This window comes from Ornithorhynchus anatinus, chromosome X3, assembly GCF_004115215.2.
Source record: "Ornithorhynchus anatinus isolate Pmale09 chromosome X3, mOrnAna1.pri.v4, whole genome shotgun sequence".
Taxonomy (NCBI): domain Eukaryota; kingdom Metazoa; phylum Chordata; class Mammalia; order Monotremata; family Ornithorhynchidae; genus Ornithorhynchus; species Ornithorhynchus anatinus.
In genome coordinates this window covers 6,783,489-6,807,345 of record NC_041751.1, presented here as the reverse complement: position 1 = coordinate 6,807,345, position 23,857 = coordinate 6,783,489, and the positions used below count along the sequence as shown (strand labels likewise).

The following is a 23,857-nucleotide window of genomic DNA, read 5'->3' as shown; positions in this document are numbered from 1 at the left end:
AAGAGGGCTGCATGGGAGTCTTGGGTTGTGGGGTAGGCCGGTATCCCATGGAAACCAGAATCTGTTAGCACAGTCCTGAATGGAAAAGTCATATTTTAGCTTCTCTTTTGACTTTTGGTATTCTCCTAGATAAATCAGGAAACATGGCAATCTATTGCTTTTTGTTTTATGACTTAGAGATGACCCACAAAGGGAATAGCCCCAAATCCCTCAGTTTCAGTTGTGTAATCTCTCCATATGAAGAGAAGTTTTTTATGGTTGGTGAACAGGGAATATAAAAAATCAAGATATTACCCTTATTGGACCTTTTCCCAAACCGAGGAATTATTCAGTATGCTCGCATGAGTCCAAAGTAATATCCCAGGTGTAGCAGGGCATAGATATCTTTCTTCTTAATACATGTATTTAACAAAGGTTTCGAGTAGGTTGGACTCTGTCACATATGTTAAACCAATTTTGGTCGATGCTATGCATCCACCAGTCTTCCTCAAATAGTTTCCTTCTTAATTTGTGATCCCAATGGGTAGTCAAAGGAAATGTCATTTTAAAGCAATTAGGATTGACATGGAAAGGTAGGTCAGAGAGACAGGACCAACGAGTGAGATATCGGGCATATACGATGCATCGTGGCCTAGTGGAAGGAGTCCAGGCCTGGAAAAGGATTTTCAAATCACTTGCCTGCTGTGTGACTTTAGGTGAGTCATTTAACTTCTCTGTGCCCCAGTTTCCTCAGCTGTAAAATGGGGACTAAATATCTAAACATCCCCACTTAGATCGGGAGACTCATGTGAGACAGTGACGGTGTCCAACCTGATTAATTTGTATCTAGTCCAGCACTGAATATAGTGTTTAGCACATAAGCACTTTAGTACCCCAAATACCAGTATCGCTAAACGAAAATCTCCTGAAGAAAAGTTCTGTGTGAGATTTGGCGTGTGACAGATCTAACTCCAGTTGAGGGGAAGAAAGTCATGGAATATGAAAATACCAAACTCCCGGTGGGCAGAGAGAATGTGTCTGTTCACTGTTGCATTGCACTCTCTCAAGGGTTTAGTACAGTGCTCTGCTCACGGTCAGCACCGAATAAATAATAAATAAATGTACAAATACGATTTTGACTGACTGGCCGACAGCACCCCAGCTCATTCGTGCTCTGCTGTTGGTACAGTGGAAATAGATTGGCTCTGGAAGTCAGGCCACGTGGATGCTAGTCTCAGCCCCGCAATAAGGGGAATTCTTGATGAGGCTATGTCAAAGACCGCCTGGGCATTACACGAGTTGGACGGGCCCACGGTGAATCCTAAAAACATACCATGATTTTGCATAGCGGGCAACAAATAACCCGAGGCAATAACCTGCTGGATAATTGTCCTCGCTAGAGCTGTGCTCTGCCACTATGCTGTGGTCCTTTCAACTGTAAATATTTCCACATCTGGAGCAGACAAGAGAGTACGAGCGGGGCTAAGCAACGCTTTCCTGCAATACTCACTTTCTAAATAAAGGTTCTCAGGACTCAAGCTTGTGTGTCATTTTTACGGGAAGACGCCATCAAAATCAGGGAGAGTTATATCAGTATTTTCATGCAGTTGGCACAGAGGGAGGGAGGCAGCTGAAGAACAGTAGGTTGCAATTATTGAGGGGAAAATTCTTTGCAATAGTTACTGTGACCAGACTGCTCATCTATTTCCCTCCTGAGCCTGAGGTGCTTCACTTAATGCAGTGCTCTGAGCAAAGTAAGTGCTCAATAAATACCTTTGATTAACTGATCCACTTCCTCCCTTGCCTCACGTGCCTGCCTGGGCTATGGAGGGACCCGGCAGGATGTCCTCATATCTCTCAAATGGGGCAGCACGAAGAAATTTTCATTAAACTTAGATAGTAAGCACTCAGTAAGTACCACTGACTGATCAGGCCCATCAGAACCTAAGTGTAAAGGAAATTTTCTATAGATAGGACAGACTTCCATTGTCATAAAGGAGCATAATCGGCCCATAAGGCAATGATTATTTTGAATACTGATCGCAGATCTGGATTATGCCAAAACAGGCATTTTGCCTATGCCCGAATCCTTTTTAGCAATAATAACAAAAGGGGAATGTATTAAGCACTTACTATGGGTCAAGCACCGTACTAAGCACTGGGGTAGAGCCAAGATAATCAAGTCAGACACAGTCTCGGTTCCTCATGTTAGAGACAAGGAAACTAAGGCACGATGAAGTTAAGTGACTTTACTAAGGTCACACGGCAGCAAGTGGAGGAGGTAGGATTAGAACTGAAGCCTGAATTTACACCACTCATCTGCAACTAGGATCTGATTTTCTCTTCATTAAACTCTCAAATTAATGTCTAAAGGGGAAGCATACATTCTTCACGCATGAGTCTTAAAGCCTTTATGTACTAGCAAGAGTGCGTATTCTTTTATCTCAAGTAGGCAGTTAGATAGTGGGCCTTTTATTTTCTTTTGTCCGTTTTACTTGGCTTCCATCACCTGGTGTAACACTTGGACCTGCAACCTAATGACAGCAACTGTTTCCTCACATGCCCCCAGAGAACTCCCTGCCTTCATCTGCTACTTCAGTTATTGGTCTGCTCTTTAGCCATGGCCCTCGTCAAGCCACTGGCTCTTCCATCCTCTTCCCTTTCTGTAGACAATTTTCTGGCCCGGGTACCCTTTTTCAATACCTGGCAGCATTTTAAGATGCAATCACAAGAGCGATCGGAGGCTTTCAAATATTGTTATAAGAGAGGAGTTTTCAGAGGGTCCCTGGATCTAAGTCCTGTCCAATTAAATCCTGGGGCAATGGAGTGAGATGCCATTTGGGATATTCTCAAGTAGCACTATAGGGTCTGTTGTTCTTCACAGCATCGACAAATCGCCAGCAATTTTAACATCCAGGCAGCAGTCATGTCTGGAGAAAGGAGGCAGACAGACGGCTCACACATTTTGGTGCAGTAAATAAAATCACACAGTACTTGAGAAGGATAAAGCCAAACTACGTTTTGAGAGGATGTTACAGACAATTAACAGATACTGAGTCTGTTGCTTGTCTTTCTACTCAGAACTGGCCCGAATGCAGAACTCAGATGGACTCTTCGCGAGTCAGTTGGGCTACTAGCAAGAGGAGATCGTGCAGCATCGACCCTGTGAAGGGCAGCAGGATTTTTTTTTTCCAATTTCAGCCTGTGACAAACACACCCTATTCACCACGCCTTTCTACTCTATAAGCTTTACATCTTCAAAATAATTCCTACATTATGCATTGTTCCCATGAGGGAACGATGAATTAAAATTTACTCCTACTAATCCTCTGGCCAGGATAGGGATAGTGTTCCATTTGGAATGATGTTATCCATCAAACAAATGAGAGAGCTAGTACAATCTACTTGATTTAAAATGTTTACTTGATCTATATAAGTTGTGAGTGGAAACTGTATGCTAATCAACTTATGTTTTTTTAAAACGTGGCCTAGTGGAGAATAATAATCAATAATAATGAGGATGGCATTTGTTAAGTGCTTACTATGTGCCAAGCACTGTCTGAGGACCTGTCCCCAGGACAGATTCAGGAGACCTGGTATTTTAGGGGAAAAAAAGGCATCTAGTTAGCTCAGGAAAAGTTTCAGATGTGTTATTGGGATAAAACAAGAAAAAACTAATAGAGCAAGCCAAATGATAGTGCAATAATGTTCGTAGACTCAACAGAAACATTTCTATTAGCTGAAGGTTTCGCGTGTCGAAGGACCAGGGTTCATAATGTTTCCCTTGGAGGGTGCGTGGCTTCAAAGCGTCCTCTCCTTTTAGTTTCTGCAGAGTCTTAAATTGTAGACTTGTGAGGTGAGATTTCACATGTACATCTCATCTGGCATCATCAGAAAGATAAGAACCTGGCAGTTAGTGGCTGCTCTTGGTGGAAGACCCAGTGAGTAGCTTTGAAGTTCTTCCTCAGCTCTGTCCAAAGCATCTTTGTGATCATACTTGGCCTGGACCAGGGATTTAGGATGACAGTGCGAAGGAGCAGGGACTATCGTCTGCCTCGTAGTATGCACCCTGACTTTTTCTTTTAGACTGTGAGCCCCATGCGGGCAGAGTCTGGGTGTGTTCTGATCGTCTTAGAACAATTATTGGTAATTACTGAACATTTCTTGTACCTACCCAGCAAAGCTTGGTGTACAGTCATCACTTAAAGATCACAATTAGTATTCTTTCAGCTGGGACTCGACATGCAGCAAACAAAAAGCTTGAGAGTTATAATTCTACTTCTAATTTCTCATATGAGAGTGCTGAACATTTAAAGATAATATATTTAAATGCTAAAACGTGTTTTTTTCATTGCCAGGCATGAGATGGAACCCTTCTCTCTCGCTCCCCCCCCCTTTACTCCACAAAGAACAAAAACATTCAAATCCTTTAATTCTACAAGCCTTTGGCCAATCACCTCGACTTTAATATCGTTACTCTAGATCACGTCGGGATTACACTGACCATCTACCAGATGAAACATCCGTGAAGCCGGAACCAAAATTTTCCTAAGATTAATGACCAAGACACGTATGATGCATCCCAGAGGCCATAATGTTAAATTATAGTGTTTATTGTCGAAAGAAGTCTTTTCTCCTCTCCTCTGCCTGGTCTTTCCCGTAGATGCACGGTTACTATTTTAGCCAGTAGCTGTTAACTCCCACTGGGATCAAAGGAATCAAAGCAGTCAGCGATCCTTCACTTCCACGGACTGCCTACCCAGACAAATCTCTAACAACGTGCTGCTCTCCACAGAACCCTGGGGCTCACAAAGGACTGTAGGTACTAATGAGTTGACACTCTGGTGTTCTAATGAGGCACATTTTTGCTTCTCTCCAAACGATACTCGAAGGATATGGAGCGGTTAAGTGAAAGATACCATCCTTTTGTGGCTGGACACGTGCTTCCTATTTCTAGTAAGGAGGCCGTGTTTTGGAAAGCCAACTATGAAGCATTCTAATTTTCTGTGTTCACCTGCGCTGACCCCTGCGTTGTCAATCCCCATTACTTTTATGACACCTATTTTCATTAGAATCTTATGGACGGAATCTGCCAGGCTTCAGGCTGCAGAAGCAGCAGCGTGGCTCAGTGGAAAGAGCACAGGTTTGGGAGTCAGAGGACGTGGGTTCTTACCCCGGCTCCGCCACTTCACTTCTCTCTGTGCCTCGGGTACCTCATCTGTCAAACGGGGATTGAGACTGTGAGTCTCAGGTGGGACAACCTGATTTCCTTGCATCTACCCCAGCCTTAGAACTGTGCTTGGCACCTAGTACACGCTTAACAAATACCATTATTATTATTATTACAAGAAGCCGACCGGAGGCACAGTACACATCTATCCCTTTCAGCAGAGTAAGTGCTCAATAAATACGATTGAAGGAACGAATGAATAATGAGCAACGTTCCCCAAGAAGACAGTAATTGTTCTATTATCATTTTCCCCGGATGGATGGACCATTAAGGTAGGCTGGAAGTGGGGGGAGCGCAAATTTAGTCAGTGTCTGAGCTTTTTCCCCTCATCACTGTCATCTTGGGATACACCATTTCCTACAGTCTCTGCTGCGGGTTATCACCTTCGGCTTTTCCCTTGCTCCTTGAACTGTGGGCCACCTCTCTTACATTAAACTCTCACAGGTGCTTAGCCCAGTGTCTGCACCCAGTAAGCTCTCAATAAATACGATTAATTGACTGAGTCTGATATTTGTTTTCTCCATTCCTCCCCGGCTGGCAGTAGTTTACAAGCTCAAAAGAGGCCGAGATCATCAAATCGATCAATCGCATTTACTGAGCGCTTTAGGACCTATGCTACTGAAGACACTCCATATAAAAAGTTATTTGCTTTTCAGTCTGGAGGCTCCAGCATATGTAAATATATATAGATATAGATATCATTACAAAAGTTACAATGTACGTGTCTAAATAGAGACTAGGTAGCTGAAGACTACGCCTGGAGAAATTTGATCACATCTTTGGTGCAGAAAACCACGTTAAGATCAGCAGAGACCTTAAAGTGCTCTGCCAGCATTTTCCCCTTGTTATCAAGCCCATATGTACTTAAGGGAACTATGTTTCCTTATGATTCTGATTAGTCAACACTTAGCTCATCATTATTTTCAGAGAGAGATATTTGATGTCCAAGAAACTAAGTACTATTAGCTGTATTCCCTAGGCGTAAGAAATCTTACTTTGCCAAGAAAGAAACACAAACCTTCAAAATTTCAGATTTGGTTCAATCCCTGGACCCGGGAGGTTTAAATGGATCTTAGATCTGGCAAATGCTCACCTCTCCCTGCTCGTATCTACCGAGGAAAACATTCAGACACTTCATAGGCTGTTTTTCAGCTTTGCTGTCAGGACAGAGATGAACTAAATAAAATACGTGATCAGATCGATATTTCAACAAAACAAGAGAATCTAGGAGTCTGGATTTGTTAATTTTAGGAGTTGTAGTCTGTCCCTTGGCAATCGAGAAGCTTTTGAAGGTAAAGCCAGTATCGCTATAATGCATGTTTTCACTCTTCTATTTGGCTAGGACACAGTCAGGGAAGTAGGGAGCGTTCTTCTGACCAAAATGACCTCTTTGGATGTGGTCCGTTGCATTATCAAAGAAACCGTTTATGGATATGCACACGTGATACAGTGTAGGACTGGGCGAGTAGTACAATGCAAGCTTCCCTCGATGCCAGGCTTCCTAGAAGACAACCCTCGAGCTATAATAATAAAAATAACGACGATAATTGGGGTATTTTGAAGCGCTTACTATGGGCCGGGAACTGAACTAAGGGTGGATACCAGTAAATCAGGTTGGACACAGACCCTGCCCCATGTGGGGTTCACAGAGGAGAGCTACGGGGGAGCTGAGGGTATAAAATTTCTAATCTGAAAGCTGACGGCACGGTAGATACTTGAAGGTCATGGCTGCCCCTTAGACAATTTAATGTGAAATATCTGCGGCCGGATTAAGGGGTTGGGCGGAGGGGGAGGTTGGGTTCACGATCCCCTAGCCGCAGATCGCTAGTCATCGCCACCAGTTCCACGACATCGTGGGAAGGCTGGTCTCATACCGAGGAGCAGCGTGGCACAGCGGCATAGAGCACCGGCTTGGGAGTCAGCAGGTCATGGGTTCTAATCCTGACTCCGCCACTCTCGGCTGCTGCGTGACCTTGGGCAAGTCATTTCACCTCTCTGCACCTCAGTTACCTCATCCGTAAAATGGGGATTAATAATAATAATTGGGTATCCGTTAAGCGCTTACCGTGTGCCAGGCACTGTACTAAGCGCCGGGGTGGATGCAAGCAAATCGGGTTGGACACAGTCCCTGTCCCATAGGGGGCTCCCAGTCTCAATCCTCATTTTACAGATGAGGGAACTGAGGGGCAGGGAAGTGTGACTTACCAAGGTCACACAGCAGACAAGTGGCAGTGTCAGAATTGGAATCCACAACCTTCTGACTCCTAGGCCCACGCTCTCTCCATTACACTGAGCCTCGCACGGGACAGGGACTGTGTCCAACTTGCTTATATCCACCCCAATGCTTAGAACAGTGTCTGGCACATAGTAAGTCTTTAACGGATACCATTACGTTTAACCCCTCGTTGGCGGGCTGGGGGTCAATGTCCCGGATCCCAGAAACTGCCAAGGATTCTCTTGCCTCCGCTGAACTCTGAGCTGAAATTTCCTCTAACCTCCAACCGTAGAGCACAATGTCGCTGTCCCACAGCGCACTCGAGCTTCCTGTTGGCTTTGGGAAATAAGGGGGTGTATTTGCTTTGTCTAGGATTTCTCTGTTTTACTAGCAGAATCTCTCCACCTTCGGATGACAGTAAAATAAATAGATGTTGGTATTTGTTAAGCACTTAGTACGTGCAAAGCACTGTTCTAAGCGCTGGGAGGATACAAGGTGATGAGGTTGTCCCACGTGGGGCTCACAGTTTCAATCCCCATTTTACAGAGGAGGTAACTGAGGCACAGAGAAGTTACGCGACTCGCCTAAAGTCACACAGCTGGCAAGCGGAGGCTCTGACTCCCAAGCCCGGGTTCTTTTCACCGAGCCACACTGCTTCTCAAATCACAGTACTGAGTGATTAGTTCCACCATGAGACCGCAACAACCCCATGGGATCGAAGTTGTCTTGATCGTGATGATTTCAGTGAGAGCATGGGAATGAGGATTTTTTTCTTCCCCCGACAAGAGAATAAAAAGAAAAAAAGAAAAGAATGAAACAAATACCTCTTTGGAAATAAATGGGCTTAAATAGTTCTCAACACAATTGCATATGCTGCGTTCCAGTTTAAAGTACTTCAGTTCATAATATAATAGGCAAAGTCATTCGCGGATTATGTTGGATGGGCACAGGAAACTATCCTTCCAGTTAGAGACACATTAATTACATTTGACTTTCATATTTCTTTGCAGTACTTGAAACCATCTAAAGCATCAGTGAATGGAAACCCTACATTGTTTTATGAAGGGAGACTGGGAATCCCTAAATGCACAAGTTAAAAATATAAACAAACACAGTATTTTCTTTGAAAGATGTCTGCACATAGATTTTGCTAGTTGTATATTTTCTTTTTCAGAGTACTGTAAAGCTTACTCTATTGTCTTTAAAACACTTCAAAAAATAAAGGCGAGAGACTGGAATTTATATTAGTCATCTTTAATAATAATAATAATAATGTTGGTATTTGTTAAGCGCTTACTGTGTGCCGAGCACTGTTCTCAGCACTGGGGTAGATACAAGGTAATTAGGTTGTCCCACATGAGGCTCACAGTCCTAATCCCCATTTTACAGAAGAGGGAACTGAAGCAGCGAGAAGTTAAGTGACTTGCCCAAAGTCGCACAGCTAAGTGGCGGAGCCGGGATTAGAACCCATGACCTCCAGCTCCTAAGCCCGTGCTCTTTCCACTGAGCCACGCTGCTTCTTTCATTTTTAAAGCTCACAAACACTACACTTGAATATGCCTCCTAAACAATAGACTTACAGATAAAATAGAACACAGCATTTGAACACATTCTTAAACAAAATGTTTCAGAGGCTGGTCCGTGAGCAACAAAAATACAAATACACCAGGACTGGATTTTTTTAGTGTTGTTTAGAAAGCGGTCCTATTTTCTGTCAAATTTTGAAAATTCTTCGTATAGTTAGGATTTCTAATTTTTTCAGATAAAACAGCATTTTCAATTCTTCGCTACTGATTCCCCTTCAAAATATTCCACTTCCGTCAAACTATTTCCTATTTCCGAAGGAGGGTAAAGAAAAACAAAGTGTATACCTTTCATGAGATGTGAAAACACCTGGATTTCCATCCTAAAACAAAAAAACAGTGCAAAGATCTTGCTTCCTGATCACATATGCTATAAAAACAACAGTTAGCACCACTCCAAGGTCAGATATCAAACTAGAATCATGTTAAGGTGAGCCTGCCAGGGGGAGGGATTTAGAACTTTTTCAAAATTCAGATTGTATAAAAAAGAACTGCATAAACTTACCAAACCTTGGCAGGTCGAAAGTGCTACTGAGGAGTTTCGGTGTGATCGTAAGAAGCCTTGATAAAAACAGAAGTCTTCTGGAGGGTAAGCGTGTACAGATTTAGTACCATTCTTCCCCAGTGTCTGTACTGTAAATCCAGGCGCCATAAGGCTATTGGAAGTCTTAAGATCCATGTGGAAGTCATGTCCAAATCCATGAAGCCGAAGGTGGAGCGAATCAATCCCCAAATGGGTAGCTGATCTCTTCCTCCTTTGATGATGCATAACTTCGTGGGACCTGTAATCTCCATTTTCATCTACTTCATAGGCTGACACGATTTCATATTCTGCAGTTCCAAAAAGTCAAAAGAAGTAGAAAGCCACAAAATCATTTTACTGTAACTCAGATAGAAGTATAATCTAGTACCATTAAGACCCAGGTGGATTTCAAGCCGTTCACACTGCCTTTAGGATCGTCCCATGCAGGCCTCACCATAGAGTTGGCTTCTTCCAGGAGTCTATCTTCCAAATCCTCGACTTCCCTTTCATTAAGTTTTACCATGGAAAGTTCCAATTCCTATTTATGAGTGGCACATGATTATGCGATTGTTCCTATCCCTCTAGACAAACAAGATGGTCTCTGTCGTGATTATGTTATACAGACAGAGAACAACCGACGTGCAGGAGAGGAAAACCGATCAAGAGCTCAGAATAGGTGGAGACTTTGGAAGGGACAGCTATGTGAATTCAATTCATGAGGCCACAAACAAAAGCGGCTTATACAATGGAGATTTCAGCTAGGAAGACGAGATAAAGTACTTTCTGTAGAGATGCCAGATACAAAGATGCGAAGATCGGTTGGACTGCTAGTCCGAAAAATAGCCATCGTACAGGAGATGGATTAGTTTGGCAGGGCACAAACTTTTGGAGAAGTTGCTTTTCCCTGATCAAAGATGTCATGAAAACTGAGATATTAACAGGTAGGCTCAAAAACGGAGATTAAAACCTAAAATAATTGGGATATTTGTTAAGCCCTTACTACGAGTCAAGCATTGTACTGAACTTTGGGGCAGACAACGTATTCAGATTGGACACAGTCCCTGTTGCAAAAAAGGGTTCACACTCCAATGGGGAGGGCGAACAGGTATTAAATACCCATTTTTACAGATGAGGAACCAAACACAGAGACATTAGCTGAATTACACCACAGGCTGGTGGTGGAGTAAGGATTTTCTTTTAAAAAGGTATTTGCTCAACGCTTACTCTGTGTCAGGCACTGTCCTAAGCACTGGGATAGATATAAGTCAATTAGGTTGACAACAGTCCATGTCTCACATGGAGCTCATTGCCTTAATCTCCATTTTATGGATAAGGGAAATGAAGCAGAGAGAAATGAAGTGACTCGGCCAAGGTCACACTGCAGATAAGGGAGAGAGCTGGGATTAGAACCCAGGTCTTTCTGACTTCCAGACCCAGACTCTATCAGCTAGGCCAAGCTGCTTCTCAATCTACGACGGATTAAAACCCAGTTCCTCTGACTCCTGGCACATTCTGTCCACGAGGCCACGTGTGACCTGAATGAGATAAACTTTTGTGAGGCTGAAAGGATCTAGCTTTAAATTCCAGGAATGCCTACTGGAAGCACTGATTAGGCAATATTTTGTTCTATTCAAAAATTTGTTAGAAACTCCCTATCGGTAATGTTATTGTTGAAAATGAAGGGTAGTTATCTGTCTCAATTTATAGAATTTCGAATGGATTTTTTTTTATTCATTACTATCTTTTTTACTTTTGATAAAATGCCCGAAATGTGTGGATTTTTTTTTTTTTTGAACCACCGGTTCTTGTCGGAGAAAATCCCGGGAATACTTTTGAGCTTGTCTTTTGATAATTTATGAAGTGTTTATATAATGCATCTGCTCCTATGCTGAACCATTTGTTAACCTCTTATCAGATTGGTTTCCTTTACATGAGATCAGATAACACAGCATAGTTCAAATAACCTTTCTTAATGCCGCACTTCACATTAGTTACTGCGATGCTCTAACATATTATATGTCAACATAAATCATGAATCTGAAAAACATCAAGGTAAATCAGATTTCTTGCCATCTGTACCATGACCTTGGGCTTAAACAAGGTGGGAGCTCACGGGACATCATAACTAATACTCTTTTTTGGTTGCTTTAAATCAGACCTCTTTTGTTTTTGATGTCAATGCAGAAAAAGGGTTTAGAAAATATCCCAATATTTCCTCTAGCACAGAGTCATGGGAAGAGACAGGATAATATTTTAAAGCACAAGAATCAATCTTTCAGGCGATGCAAAGAACTGTATATTTTCTGCATCTCTTCCTCTCTCTCGCAAATATAAATGCTCAGACCTTTTAGAAGAATGAAGAGGGCCATAATGAAAATGGTGTCCAACCTGATTACCTTGTATCCACCTCAGTGTTTAGTACCGTGCCTGGCACATGGTAAGCACTTAAATACCAACACCATTATTAGTATTATTATTAATGCAAACAATGTTCATTTTTGAGGGAGGTTTTTTTCCTCAGGACAGGGAACACTGATATAAATGACCTTAAAAGTAGGCAACTCCATTACCCTTTCATGGAGGACAGTGCCTGCCACTTAGTAAGAGCTTAACAAATATTGTAAGAAAAAATTATCAGGCACTGACTGTGTGCAGATTTCTGTTACTAAGAGCTTGGAAGAGCAATAATAATAATAACATTGGTCTTTGTTAAGTGCTTACTATGTGACAAGCAGGCTTCTAAGCGCTGGGGTAGATACAAGGTAATCAGGTTGTCCCACTTAGGGCTCACAGTCTTCATCCCCATTTTACAGATGAGGTAACTGAGGCACAGAGAAGTGAGGTGACTTGCCCGAGGACACAGCTGACAAGCGGAGGAGCCGGCATTAGAACCCAAGACCTCTGACGTCCAAGCCCGTGCTCTTTCCACTAAGCCACGCTGCTTCTCGTGTACAACACTTTTGGTGGACATATTCCCTCCCCTTAAGGATCTTACAGTCTCAAATGGGAGACAGACTTTAATATAAATAAGCTACAGGTACGTACGTAAGCACCGTAGTGCTGAGGATTGGGGATGATCAAGTGCTTAAAAAAAGAATTTATCTAAGTGCAGAGGCGACGCCGAAAGGAGAGGGAGTAGGGGAAAAGGCACCTTAATCTGGGAAGGCCTCATAGAGGAGATGGGATTTTAATAAGGCTTTGAGAGTGGTAGTCTGTCATATATGGAGGAGGAGGGCAGAAAGGCCAAAGACGTGTGATTTCACTGGATACCTCTCATGATCAAGGATTTAGCACAGTGCTTAAGCACTTAGTACACTCCTCTGCACACAATAAGTGCTCACTAAATACAAAGGAATCCATAATCTCTACTATATTTTGGTTCCCGTGGAACCGTTCCATTTCTTCCCCCATCCACAGCTAGCACACCTTGAAGCACAGTTGCGTACAAATATTTGTCAGAGCAGGGATTTTAAAATGGGGCTGTAGACTTTTTGGAACAATACTGCATCTTGGAAACTAGCAGAAAGCTGAAGATAGACCATTCAAATGATCCTTACCGAATATTATCTGGCTTTTAAAAACACTTCCTCAAATTCCTGTATATTTTGGCAACTGACTGATAGGGTCCCATTTGATACCTGAGTTGGTCAATTGATCGATAGTATTGAGCGCTTACTCTGTGCGGAGCACTGTACTGAAGTGCTTGGGAGACTACAATGCAACAGAGTTCCCTGTACACAACAGAGTTTAAAATCCAATGGTGCATCATTAACCTCAGGAACACGGTTTCCTTACCTGCAACTATAGGTAAGCCCAACTCCTTAGCCTGAATATTTTCCATCCAGTAGTAAAAGAGTCAAAAGGCCGCACAAGTAACACGTTAACTGAAGGCATGATGAGAAAACTACGGATTCAAATGATTAACATATCCGATTTAACCATTGGAAGATCACAGATCTTTGCTGAAAAAAAGGCTAATCCCTGTGCCACCTTGGGAAATGAGTGACACGTCCCTTGACTTTGTACCTCTAGTTCAGAGTTTTCCCTGATGCACCTCATTTAGAAGTAATTCATACCCGCTGGCTTCCTGGACCTTCACTGTGGACTAAAGGGACAGAGACAGTTGGCTGCTTCGGTCATTTTGACACCTCCCTACTTGCCCTCCTCCGAGTCTTGCGTGAGCTCTTCGAGTTCACGTTATCAATTCAGTGGTAGCGAAGTGATGACAGAAATGGAGCTGAGCTGTTTGAAACAGTGGCTATTTGCAGCCCTCATTTAACACAAAAAGGGTAACAACTATTTGAAACAAAAAAAAGAAGTAAAAGAGCCACTAGAGAAAATGGTGTAGCCCAGGCTATTAAATCAACCTCCCTTGCTTCTGTCAGCATATATCTGTCTCTTTCCACAACTCGCTCCCTTTGCACCAAAAACTCAAAAAAGTGTACAGACACCTTAAAATGTGAAGTGATTGAGCTATAAGATCGACACATATATCCCGGGCCGTAAGCATGATCTGCTGCATGGTGGAGGATGGGAGAGCAGGAATACAGCAAGAAAACTGGGTATCATTATTCAAACCATTTCTTAAGCACCTTTTCAAGTGTGGTGCTTTCCAGGTGCTCCGACGGAGTTCAAAAATGTAATCTCTGCTCTCTAAGAACGTGCGCTATAAAGGAATGCATCTCCTCGGCAGAGTCATTTGGGCCTGAGAGTCATTCTTAAGATCCAATATGCAAATGCAATCAAATTGAGCATAATAAAATGAAATTACTGAAGCCCGTTTTCAAGTTGGCTCTTGTCAAATATACCTACAAACCCCTGTTCCTCAATCTTATTCCCGAGAAGGATGATACAAGGGGACCCCCTGTACAAATCAGCATCTCTATTCATTCAATCATATTTATTGAGCATGTACTGTGTGCAGAACACTGTACTAAGCACTTGGAAAGTATAATAAAACAATAGAGACAATCCCCGCCCATAATGGGCTTTTCCAGATCTCTAGATGACCCACTGGTGGAATAAAAGCTAATTGAAAACATGAAGAAAGCATATGTAAAGTCTCATAGGGCTTGTGAACATATCTGGAATTTATTTTCATGTCTGTCTCCCCCACAAGACTGAACTCCTAGTAAGCAGAGAATCAATCAATCGTATTTATTGAGCACTTAATGGAGTGCTTGGGAAAGTAATAATAATAATGATAATGTCAGTATTTGTTAAGCGTTTACTACGTACCAAGCTGTTCTAAGCGCTGGGGTAGATACAGGGTAATGAGGTTGTCCCACGTGCGGCTCACAGTCTTAATCCCCATTTTACAGACGAGGGAACTGAGGCACCTAGAAATTAAATGACTTGTCGAAAGTCAAACAGCTGACAGGTGGCGGAGCCGGGATTAGAACCCACGACCTCTGACTCCTAAGCCGTTTTCTTTCCACTGAGCCGAGTACAGAGTTGATAGACACATTCCATGCCCACAAGGAGCTTACAGTCTAGAGGTGGAGGCAGACATTAATATCAATGAATTACGGATGTATACCTAGGTGCTGCGGAGGTGAAGGAGGGGTGAGTGAAGGGTGCAGATTTAAGTGTAAGGGTGACACAAGGGAGTAAGAGAAGAGGGAATGAGGGCTTAGGGAAGGCCTCTTGGAGGAGGTGTGCTTTGAACGAGTCTTCGAAGAAGGTGGTGAGAGTGATAGTTCACCAACTCTGCATTTAGACATCATCTACGTGTCCGCCAACTCTGTTGTACTGTGCTCTCCCAAATGCTTAGTACAGTGTTCGGGAATCAATAAATACCACTGACTGATGCATGTGCCTGGATTTACTATTAACTGAGTCATGACTGCATTTGTTATAAAAAAAGAATATCAGAAGAATCAAGCCTTCTCCTGTTGACAAAGTCCGCCCAAAGATAACAAGCAATAATCATAATACATGACCACCGAAAATAAGCCTCCTTCTCAGGCTGCACATCTATTTCTAACTCCAAAGATATTTAACCACAACAATCCTTCAGAATCTGAAGGAGTGTAGCTTTAAAGATTCTGGCCAGGCCACGTCTCGTGTTTAAAGCTGACTTTTAGAGTCGATTTAGCAACGTGAAACACACCCAGGTAGACCTCTCCGTTATATTTGAAGTTGAAGGTAAGGATGGTGAGATCTCAACTGCGCGGGGAAAGAAAGACCCGTGCAGGACTCCATTCCTCACTGAGTGCTTATAAAGAGGGCCATTTTCTATGATGAAGCGTTTGCCAGTCTCAGTGAGTTCGGAAATGCCGATATGCCTACAAATACAGGTGGGGGGACCATTCGTCGTCCCTGAAAATGGAATTCTCGTTATTTGAAATAATTCAAATACATTACAAGTAAAAAAAAGTTCTAGACAAATGTCAAGATCATAACTTAAAAAAGCTGGGAATGAACATGGACTAGTGGAGAGAGCACTGAAAGTCGGGAAACCTGGGTTCTAATACCAGCTTCACCACAAAGCTGTGTGATCTTGGGCAAGTTACTTAACCTCTCTGGGCCTCAGTCATCTCAACTGTAAAGTGGGGACTAAATATGTTTTCCCACCCCATGCGTAACAGGGACGGTAATCATTCGTTCATTCAGTTGTACTTACTGAGCGCTTACTGTGGGCAAAACACCCTGCTAAGCACTTGGAAGACTATCCGATCTGATTGCATTTGGTCTATTTAAGTATATGGTACAAGTCTTTGTCTTATAGTAAGCAGAGATAGGTGATATCTCTACATGACACAACTACAGGGAAGAAAGTCATAATAATAGGCTCAAAAATTGATAACTCCATAGAAAGAAAGGCTAATTCTATGTCTAGTCAGAAGCAGCGTGGCTCAGTGGAAAGAGCCCGGGCTTGGGAGTCCGAGGTCATGGGTTTGAATCCCGCTCCGCCGCTTATCAGCTGTGTGACCGTGGGCAAGTCACTTCACTTCTCCGGGCCTCAGTCTCCTCATCTGTAAAAAGGGGATTAAGGCTGTGAGCCTCCCGTGGGACAATCTGATGACCCTGTATCTCCCCCAGCGCTTAGAACAGTGCTCTGCACCTAGTAAGCGCTTAACAAATACCAACATTATTATAAGCAGCGTGGCTCAATGGAAGGAGCATGGGCTTTGGAGTCAGAGGTCATGAGTTCGAATCCCAGCTCTGCCACTTGTCAGCTGGGTGACTGTGGGCGAGTCACTTCACTTCTCTGGGCCTCAGTTACCTCAACTGTAAAATGGGGATTAAGACTGTGAGCCCCACGTGGGACAACCTGATTCCCCTGTGTCTACCCCAGCGCTTAGAACAGTGCTCGGCACATAGTAAGCGCTTAACAAATACCAACATTATTATTATTAGGCTGAAATCAATTTCCCTGCGAAATCATCTATAAGGTTTACATATGGCGCCCTCTGGCGGTTTTAGCCTTCAGCCATTTGAGCCTTAACACTTCCCTTCTTTTAATCCATCTCGTAGAGCTTCATAAAATTCCCCTTTTTCGAAATAACGGCTAAAGATCCATACTGTGGAATTCTCCAAGGACATTTCCTTCACCTAACTGCTGAACTGTTGACTCCTCGGGAAATGAGAAACTAGCCCTTATTTTACAAGATGCACTGATCAGTCACAGGTGTGACTGGTGGCTTGGGATCCCTTGTTCTCAAGGCGATGATGAATTTGAGGCCCAGAGCTCTAGGAAAAACCAAGCACGTATCTGTGACTCCACGACGTAGCTGGAACACCTTGAGGTTAAAAGTGAAAAGAGCACGGCTAACGATGCGTAAGTTAAAAACGACTTGCGATTTCAAAAATGGAAAATGTACGCCCCGCGGGTGTTGATGTATCTTAAATGTAAGAGCAAATGTGGATCCAAAACCTTTAAGGAATGGTTATCGGTTTTGCGCCGTGGTAGGAATAATAGGTTAGGTGCGTATACATCGTCATTCGTGCAACTTTAATATCCGAGGCTCAGTACAGTGTTCTGCACGCAGTGTGCGCTCAATAAATATGATCCGATGAACATCCCAACCTGATTTCATTCAAGTTGAGATATTCGACTGTCATATATACGCAGTCGCCCAACAATTTTATAATGGCCATTATCCCAAATCCATACCTAATTTAGACACGGAAAAGGATGGGATTTCTTTTGGTCTCCCACTGGGTGTCTATTTGTATTTTCATGGCTCACCTACCATTCATAAGCCCTGACGGTCCTTATAGGAGGATCTAAAGGTGATGCAGTGTGAAGAACAAAATTAGTAAGTTATGAGGGTTAGACATCTTCTTTGCCATTATAACTATTTACAGCACCAATAACTCGGGAGAGAAAAAAAGAATTACGAGCTGCCGATCCGTCAGGATCAGAATCCCAAACCTTAGTGACTTACCACTCTTTTCTAGCAAGTCCAATAGCTCAGGGTGCAGGGAGGGATGGGGGTTAAGGCCTTCGGGAGTTCCGGCTGTCGTCGCCACGGCACACACAGGTGCACGCTAGAAAATATTTGCAAACCCACATCAGATCGACTTGAAAGGAAAAGGTGGGGGGGGGATAAGAGGGGGAAAAAGAAAATCACTCACCCAATCGGTCAGACCAATGACAAGGGCCCTGGCACCGGTAGAGACGTGTAAAAACAACGATGAAATAACTTACCTTGAAATCTATTTCGAAGAGTAGGAGCAGCCAGAGCAAAACACAACTTCTTAACGTCATGATGATGTTCTCCCCACTTTGCCAGAGAGTGGAAAGCGGAATATAAAAAAAAAAAATAATCCTACAACACACCTCCCCAGCACCTCTGGGCAGCCTCCTCGGGTCGATTCGAATTAATTGGAGCTCTTTATGCAGCTGGATCCCCCAAGTCTCAAGGGGAAGGGTCTGGAGTGTCTTCCTTCAGCTGTGGAGGGGCTGCAGACTGCAGGGCCGGGGACCTGGAGCTGGCCCCAGCCTGCAAGGATTTCCAGCCTTTCGGCCTGACTCGGATGCTCAGGTTGACTGTCAGAGCCGCTGCCGCCCGGCTGGGATTGGGGTGGGGATTGTTCTCCCGAACGGTGAAAGCAGAAAGCAGCAGCGGGGAGCTCTCAGAGCTGGAGGAGGAGGAGAGGGAGGAGGAGGAGGAGGTGGGATGGGATGGACTGGAGGGGTCTCCCCGGTGACAGGAGGAGGAGGAGAGCTGAGCAGTGAGATGGGAGGAGTGCTGCATTCACACGCTCCCTCTCCGACCCACGTGAGTTTCTGCGGCGGCAGCAGCAACAACAACTCTCCCCCCACCCTCAGCTCCTCTTCTCCCCCTTCCCCACTCCCGTCTCCAGCAGCCGGGCCCTCTGAGTGACAGGAGCGCTCAGCCATTGGCAGACGAGCCCACCTGCAGCCGGGCGGGGGGCGGGATAGAAGGATGATGTGGGGATCATGTGCTCACTCTGTGCCCAGCGCTGGGGAAGATGCATGCTCAGCGGGTTGTCCCACGTGGGGCTCACCGTCTCCATCCCCCTTTGGCAGATGGGAGAACTGAGGCACGGAGAAGTCAAGTGACTTGCCCACAGCGGACCAGTGGCCAGAGGCGGGATTAGAACCCACCACCTCTGAGTCCCGAGGCCGGGCTCTTGCCATCGAGCCACGCTGCTTCTCTAGACGCGCAAGGAGCCTGCCTTTTTTCTAGCTCCCCCCCCCCCCCCCAGATCATCAGATTCAAAGATGCTGCACCATTCGTTCATTCCATAGTATTTATTGGGCGCTTCCTATGTGCAGAGCACTGTACTAAGCGCTTGGAATGTACAATTCGGCAACAGATAGAGACAATCCCCGCCCAGTGACGGGCAGACGTTTCCCCCTCCCCTGCAAAACACCGGGGAGGTTGAGAGAAGCCGATCCAAACGTTCCCTTTCACTGGGGAAATTTTAAAGTTCCACTTAATTCACTCGGCTTGAAGCTATCTCTTCATTTTTCTCTCTTTATCTTTATTCCCCTCCTGCCCCCCATTTTCACTTTTTTCTTTTCTTTTTGCAGTGTTGCTTTTATTAGCGCTTCAATCTCATTCAACCTCCTTCACCTTTTTCAGGATAATTTTAGCTCGGTTACTCCCTGGACGACTTCTGGCTCAGCTCTCACGGTTTTAACTTCTAGTCTGTGAGCCTGTTGTGAAGCAGGGTGGCTCAGTGGAAAGAGCCCGGGCTTAGGAGTCAGAGGTCATGGGTTCTAATCCCGCCTCTGCCACCTGTCAGCTGTGTGACTTTGGGCAAGTCACTTCAGTTCCCTGTGCCTGTTACCTCATCTGTAAAATGGGGATGAAGACTGTGAACCCTACGTGGAACGGCCTGTTCACCTGTGTCTACCCCAGTGCTTAGAACGGTGCTTGGCACGTAGTAAGCACTTAACAAATACCAATATTATTATTATTATTATTATTATTATATGTTCAAGGCAATGGAACCATTGGTTTGTTGTAGAAGGAAGTTCCTCTTCTCCCTCTCGTCTTCTTACTGTGAATGTTCGGCAAGACTCTGCTTCGGTTCTCTCATTTTCTCCCTCTACACCGACTCTTACGCGTGGCTTCGGCTACCGTCTCGGTCCTGAGGTTTCAAGATCCTCGTATTTCCACGTGCCTCCACCTGGATGTCCCGCCGGCATCTCGAACTCAATGTATCCGACCTGATTATCCGCTATCTCTCTTCAGATTAGATGACCTCTGACTCCCAAGCCTGGGCTCTTTTCGCTGAGACACGATGCTTCTCATCTGATCCGTATTTGATACATCTGATTAGGTAATAATGCACCTTGTATTATGTATGTCCGGTGTAAAATTAAAAGAATCAAATTTCCTACATCAAAATCACTTGGTGTTGAAACCCAAAGACTCTTTTTCTACCATGTTTCAAATAGAATGAAGGAAGAGCCATATCCTGATTTGAAAGTATGACTTTTAGGATAAACATAAGGATGCTTAAGGATTTCCTTAACTAGGCAGTAATGGGATTTCTTCTAGGATTAACCCATTCTAGGATAATCAATCAAAATTTTTTTCAGAGAGAGCAATTGAATGTCATAAAAGCTAAGAATCTGAACTTCAAAAATTTAAATTCATTTTTTCAGGCCATTTCAGTTTGAGTTTAGAACTACTTCATTTCATAATCTTTATGCTTGCAGTTTGTTTCCTGTCGGTTTGAACTGGTTCACATTATGTCAGTGAATATTACTCCTAGGGAATAAATACGTTATATCATTTGAGAAGAAAAGTAATAGTTTCAAATGCATCTTAGTTAGGTGAAATAAAGTCTCCCCCAAAATGTGTAAATTATTCTAGTAATTAATCAGTGGTATTTATTGTGTGCTTACTGTGCGCAGAGGACTGTACTAAGTGCTTGATATTTAGTAGCGTGGCTCAGTGGCTCATGAGCTTGGGAGTCAGAGGTCATGGGTTCGAATCCCAGTGCCGCTGTTTGTCAGCTGTGTGACTGTGGGCAAGTCACTTCACTTCTCTGGGCCTCAGTTCCCTCATCTGTAAAATGGGGATTAAGACTGTGAGCCTCATGTGGGACAGCCTGATTACCCTGTATCTACCCCAGCGCTTAGAACAATGCTCTGCACAGAGTCAGCGCTTAACAAATGCCAACATTATTATTATTACTATTAGTATCACACAAGGTATTGCTGGAAATACTTTGAATCGGCTCTGGTTTGTATTCAATAAAGGAATAAAAATAATGATTTGGTTTCAGTACTGATTTGAATCTGTACCTGAACTTAATTTTTTTGCATTTCCTAGACTGTAAAGGTGGGGATTGTGACTACCAATTCTGTTGTAGTCTTTCATGTCCTTAATACTCTGCTTGCCAGAGATTAAGGGATCAGGAAATATCATCGGTTCACTGCCCACGGATTGATCCACTGCCCCAGTGGGAAGGTGACTGGCAGGTTCACGAATGCAATTGGCACCCTATACAACAGTGCTACTAGAATGGTAGTTGTTAAGCGTTTACTATGTGTCAAGCACTGTACGAAGAGCTGGGGATTAGATTCAAAATAATCAGGTGGGACACAGTCCCCATCCAACATGGGGCTTACAGTCCAAGTAGGAGGGAGTAGATTTTAATCCCCATTTTAGCTGAGGCCAGGAGAAGTTAAGTGACTTGCCCAAGGTCACCCAGCAGACAAGTGCAGAGTCAGGATTGGAACCCAGGTCTTCCGACTGGCAGGGCCTTACTCTTTTCACTACACCATCGCCTCTGTGCAGGTTCACAATTGAGAAATTTCAGGTGCAAGACTTGTCCCTCAAACTCGACAAGACTCGGTCAGCCCATTTTGTGATTCTAACTTTTGTGTCTGCATTACCCTCCCTATCAGTACTTAGAACAGTGCTTGGCACATAGTAAGCGCTTAACAAATACCATCATTATTATTTCAGAAAGGGGAATGATAACATTTTAAAATTTTGTTCTTTTTTTCCTCAGGATAATGAAAGTTAATGAACTCCCTCCTGTATGGCACAGAGATTGATTTAAGCCTCACAAATCCTATACTGTGTTTTATCAAGTTTAGCTCTTCCGGGTAATTTAAATGAAGTATTTACACAGTAGTCCACTCTCGCTGGCAGAATGAGAAGAATGAAAACCATTCTGCAAACACTGTACAACAATGTTAAACACATGTTCCAAGGAGACACTTTGTGTGTATGGGCAGAAAACATTAACAGACAAAAGCATTATGTTCTATCCCACTTGAATCCTGCAGCGAACCATGTGGTGAACAGAGAAGTCCCTGATCACATTATTTTAGGATGAAGTAAAAATAGTATTTCGAACATTTTGAATTACATTTTCCTCATGGCAAAACCATTTCTCCAACATGCTCTGAAACAAATAGAACTGAGAGGAAATATGTTTATTTTGCAGAAGTGAACAATATAATATCATTGTGAATTAAGGGAGACTATCAATTAATTTTAAAGACCGCTGCTTGGGAGACACAAAATCAGTCATGGAATCACAAGTAGATTATAAACCTCTCCCTAGATGTACTAAGTGCTGGGGTAGATTCAAGCTAATCAGGTTGGACGCAGTTCGGGTCCCTCGGTGGGGTTCACGGTGTTTATCCCCATTTTACAGGTGAAGTAATTGAGGCACAGAGAAGTGAAGTGACTTGCCCAAGGCCATATAGCAGATGAGTGGTATCTACCAACTCTATTTATTGTAATGTCGTCTCCCAAGTTCTTATTACAGTGCTCTGAACAAATAGTGCTCAATAAATACCACTGATGGGCTGATCGATTAACTCACTTATCCTAGAATTGGACAGGTAAAAGTCAATTCTTAGTTTGTCTAAAATGTTCTGTTCCCGTCTTTAAGCCAGTTAAAGATATTTTAATATCTCTTTTTTTGAGAAGCAGAATGTCTTCCAATATAAGTTTATATTTTTATTGAAACGGTCTAAGTAGATGACTTTCTGTACCACAAAATAAGTTGTTTCAGTTCACTGGCGAATCTTTTATTTGCTTCAGCTGAACTACCACTAAGTTCGAAGAATACGGTTCAATTAGTATATTTTGCATACAAAGTAAAGAGACAGAGACTTGCTTTACAAATTCTGATCTTGTAGCTCTACGAGGAGCTGAAAAGAAATGAACAGAGAATTCAGATGCTTTACCTTATCTCCATGGGAGCGTATGCTGAAGTTTTCACTAAGCAGAAATGTGGGAGGCTTCTGATAATCCTCTGCAAATTCAGAGGCATACTCAGGGGTTCCAGTCCAGAAAACAAAAGTGTGACTCGAATCTTTCTCCTGGTAGTTACAGCATCTGCACAGAGAAGTGTATAGATTAAAAATATTGAAATGAAATGTCTATTTTAGAACGATTGTTAAGAGTTATAGTTTTGAACACAACATAAGGGAAACTATAATATGCGTTTAATATATGTGTGACCCCTGAGCTGAAATGTACAAAGAAATTGTTGTCAGGGGGCATTATGATGAAGTTAAACCATCTTCTTCAGATATATATGTCAGGTAATAATTAGCAGCTGCACCATTTACCAGAGTTAGTTTTATCAGAGTTGATTTCCTGCCGAAATTTCATAACTCTTTTAAGTATAAAATGGTAGCTCTGTAAGTTTCCAGTAAGGGCAGCTTTCTTGAACATATTGGAAATCTGCATGAGGATAGTTTTTTTAGAAAAGATTTTCCCATTTGAAATAACCATTTTTGAGCAGGCTCTGAAAGGAACAGAATGAACCTGTCTGCAGGCTCTGAAAGCAACAGAATGAACCTGTCTGCAGGGATGCCTTGTGCAAAACAAAATGCTTCTGGAGCAACAAAGAAGGCCATTTGCAGG

At 43.3% G+C, this 23,857-nt stretch overlaps 1 protein-coding gene across 1 annotated transcript in view; it reads right to left on the bottom strand.

Annotated features, from left to right (window-relative positions):
• The window catches only part of ADAMTS16 (ADAM metallopeptidase with thrombospondin type 1 motif 16), a 136,788-nt gene extending 118,044 nt beyond the window's left edge, over positions 1 to 18,744 (bottom strand). The window contains exons 1-3 of the mRNA XM_007655522.3: positions 18,187 to 18,744; positions 17,924 to 18,026; positions 9,513 to 9,838 (exon numbers count right to left, since the gene is read on the bottom strand). Of these exons, the coding sequence (XP_007653712.2) occupies positions 9,513 to 9,838; positions 17,924 to 18,026; positions 18,187 to 18,246 (489 nt within the window). The 5' untranslated portion in view covers positions 18,247 to 18,744. The remainder of the gene's footprint in view (positions 1 to 9,512; positions 9,839 to 17,923; positions 18,027 to 18,186) is intronic.
• Between the last annotated feature and the right edge of the window lie 5,113 nt (positions 18,745 to 23,857).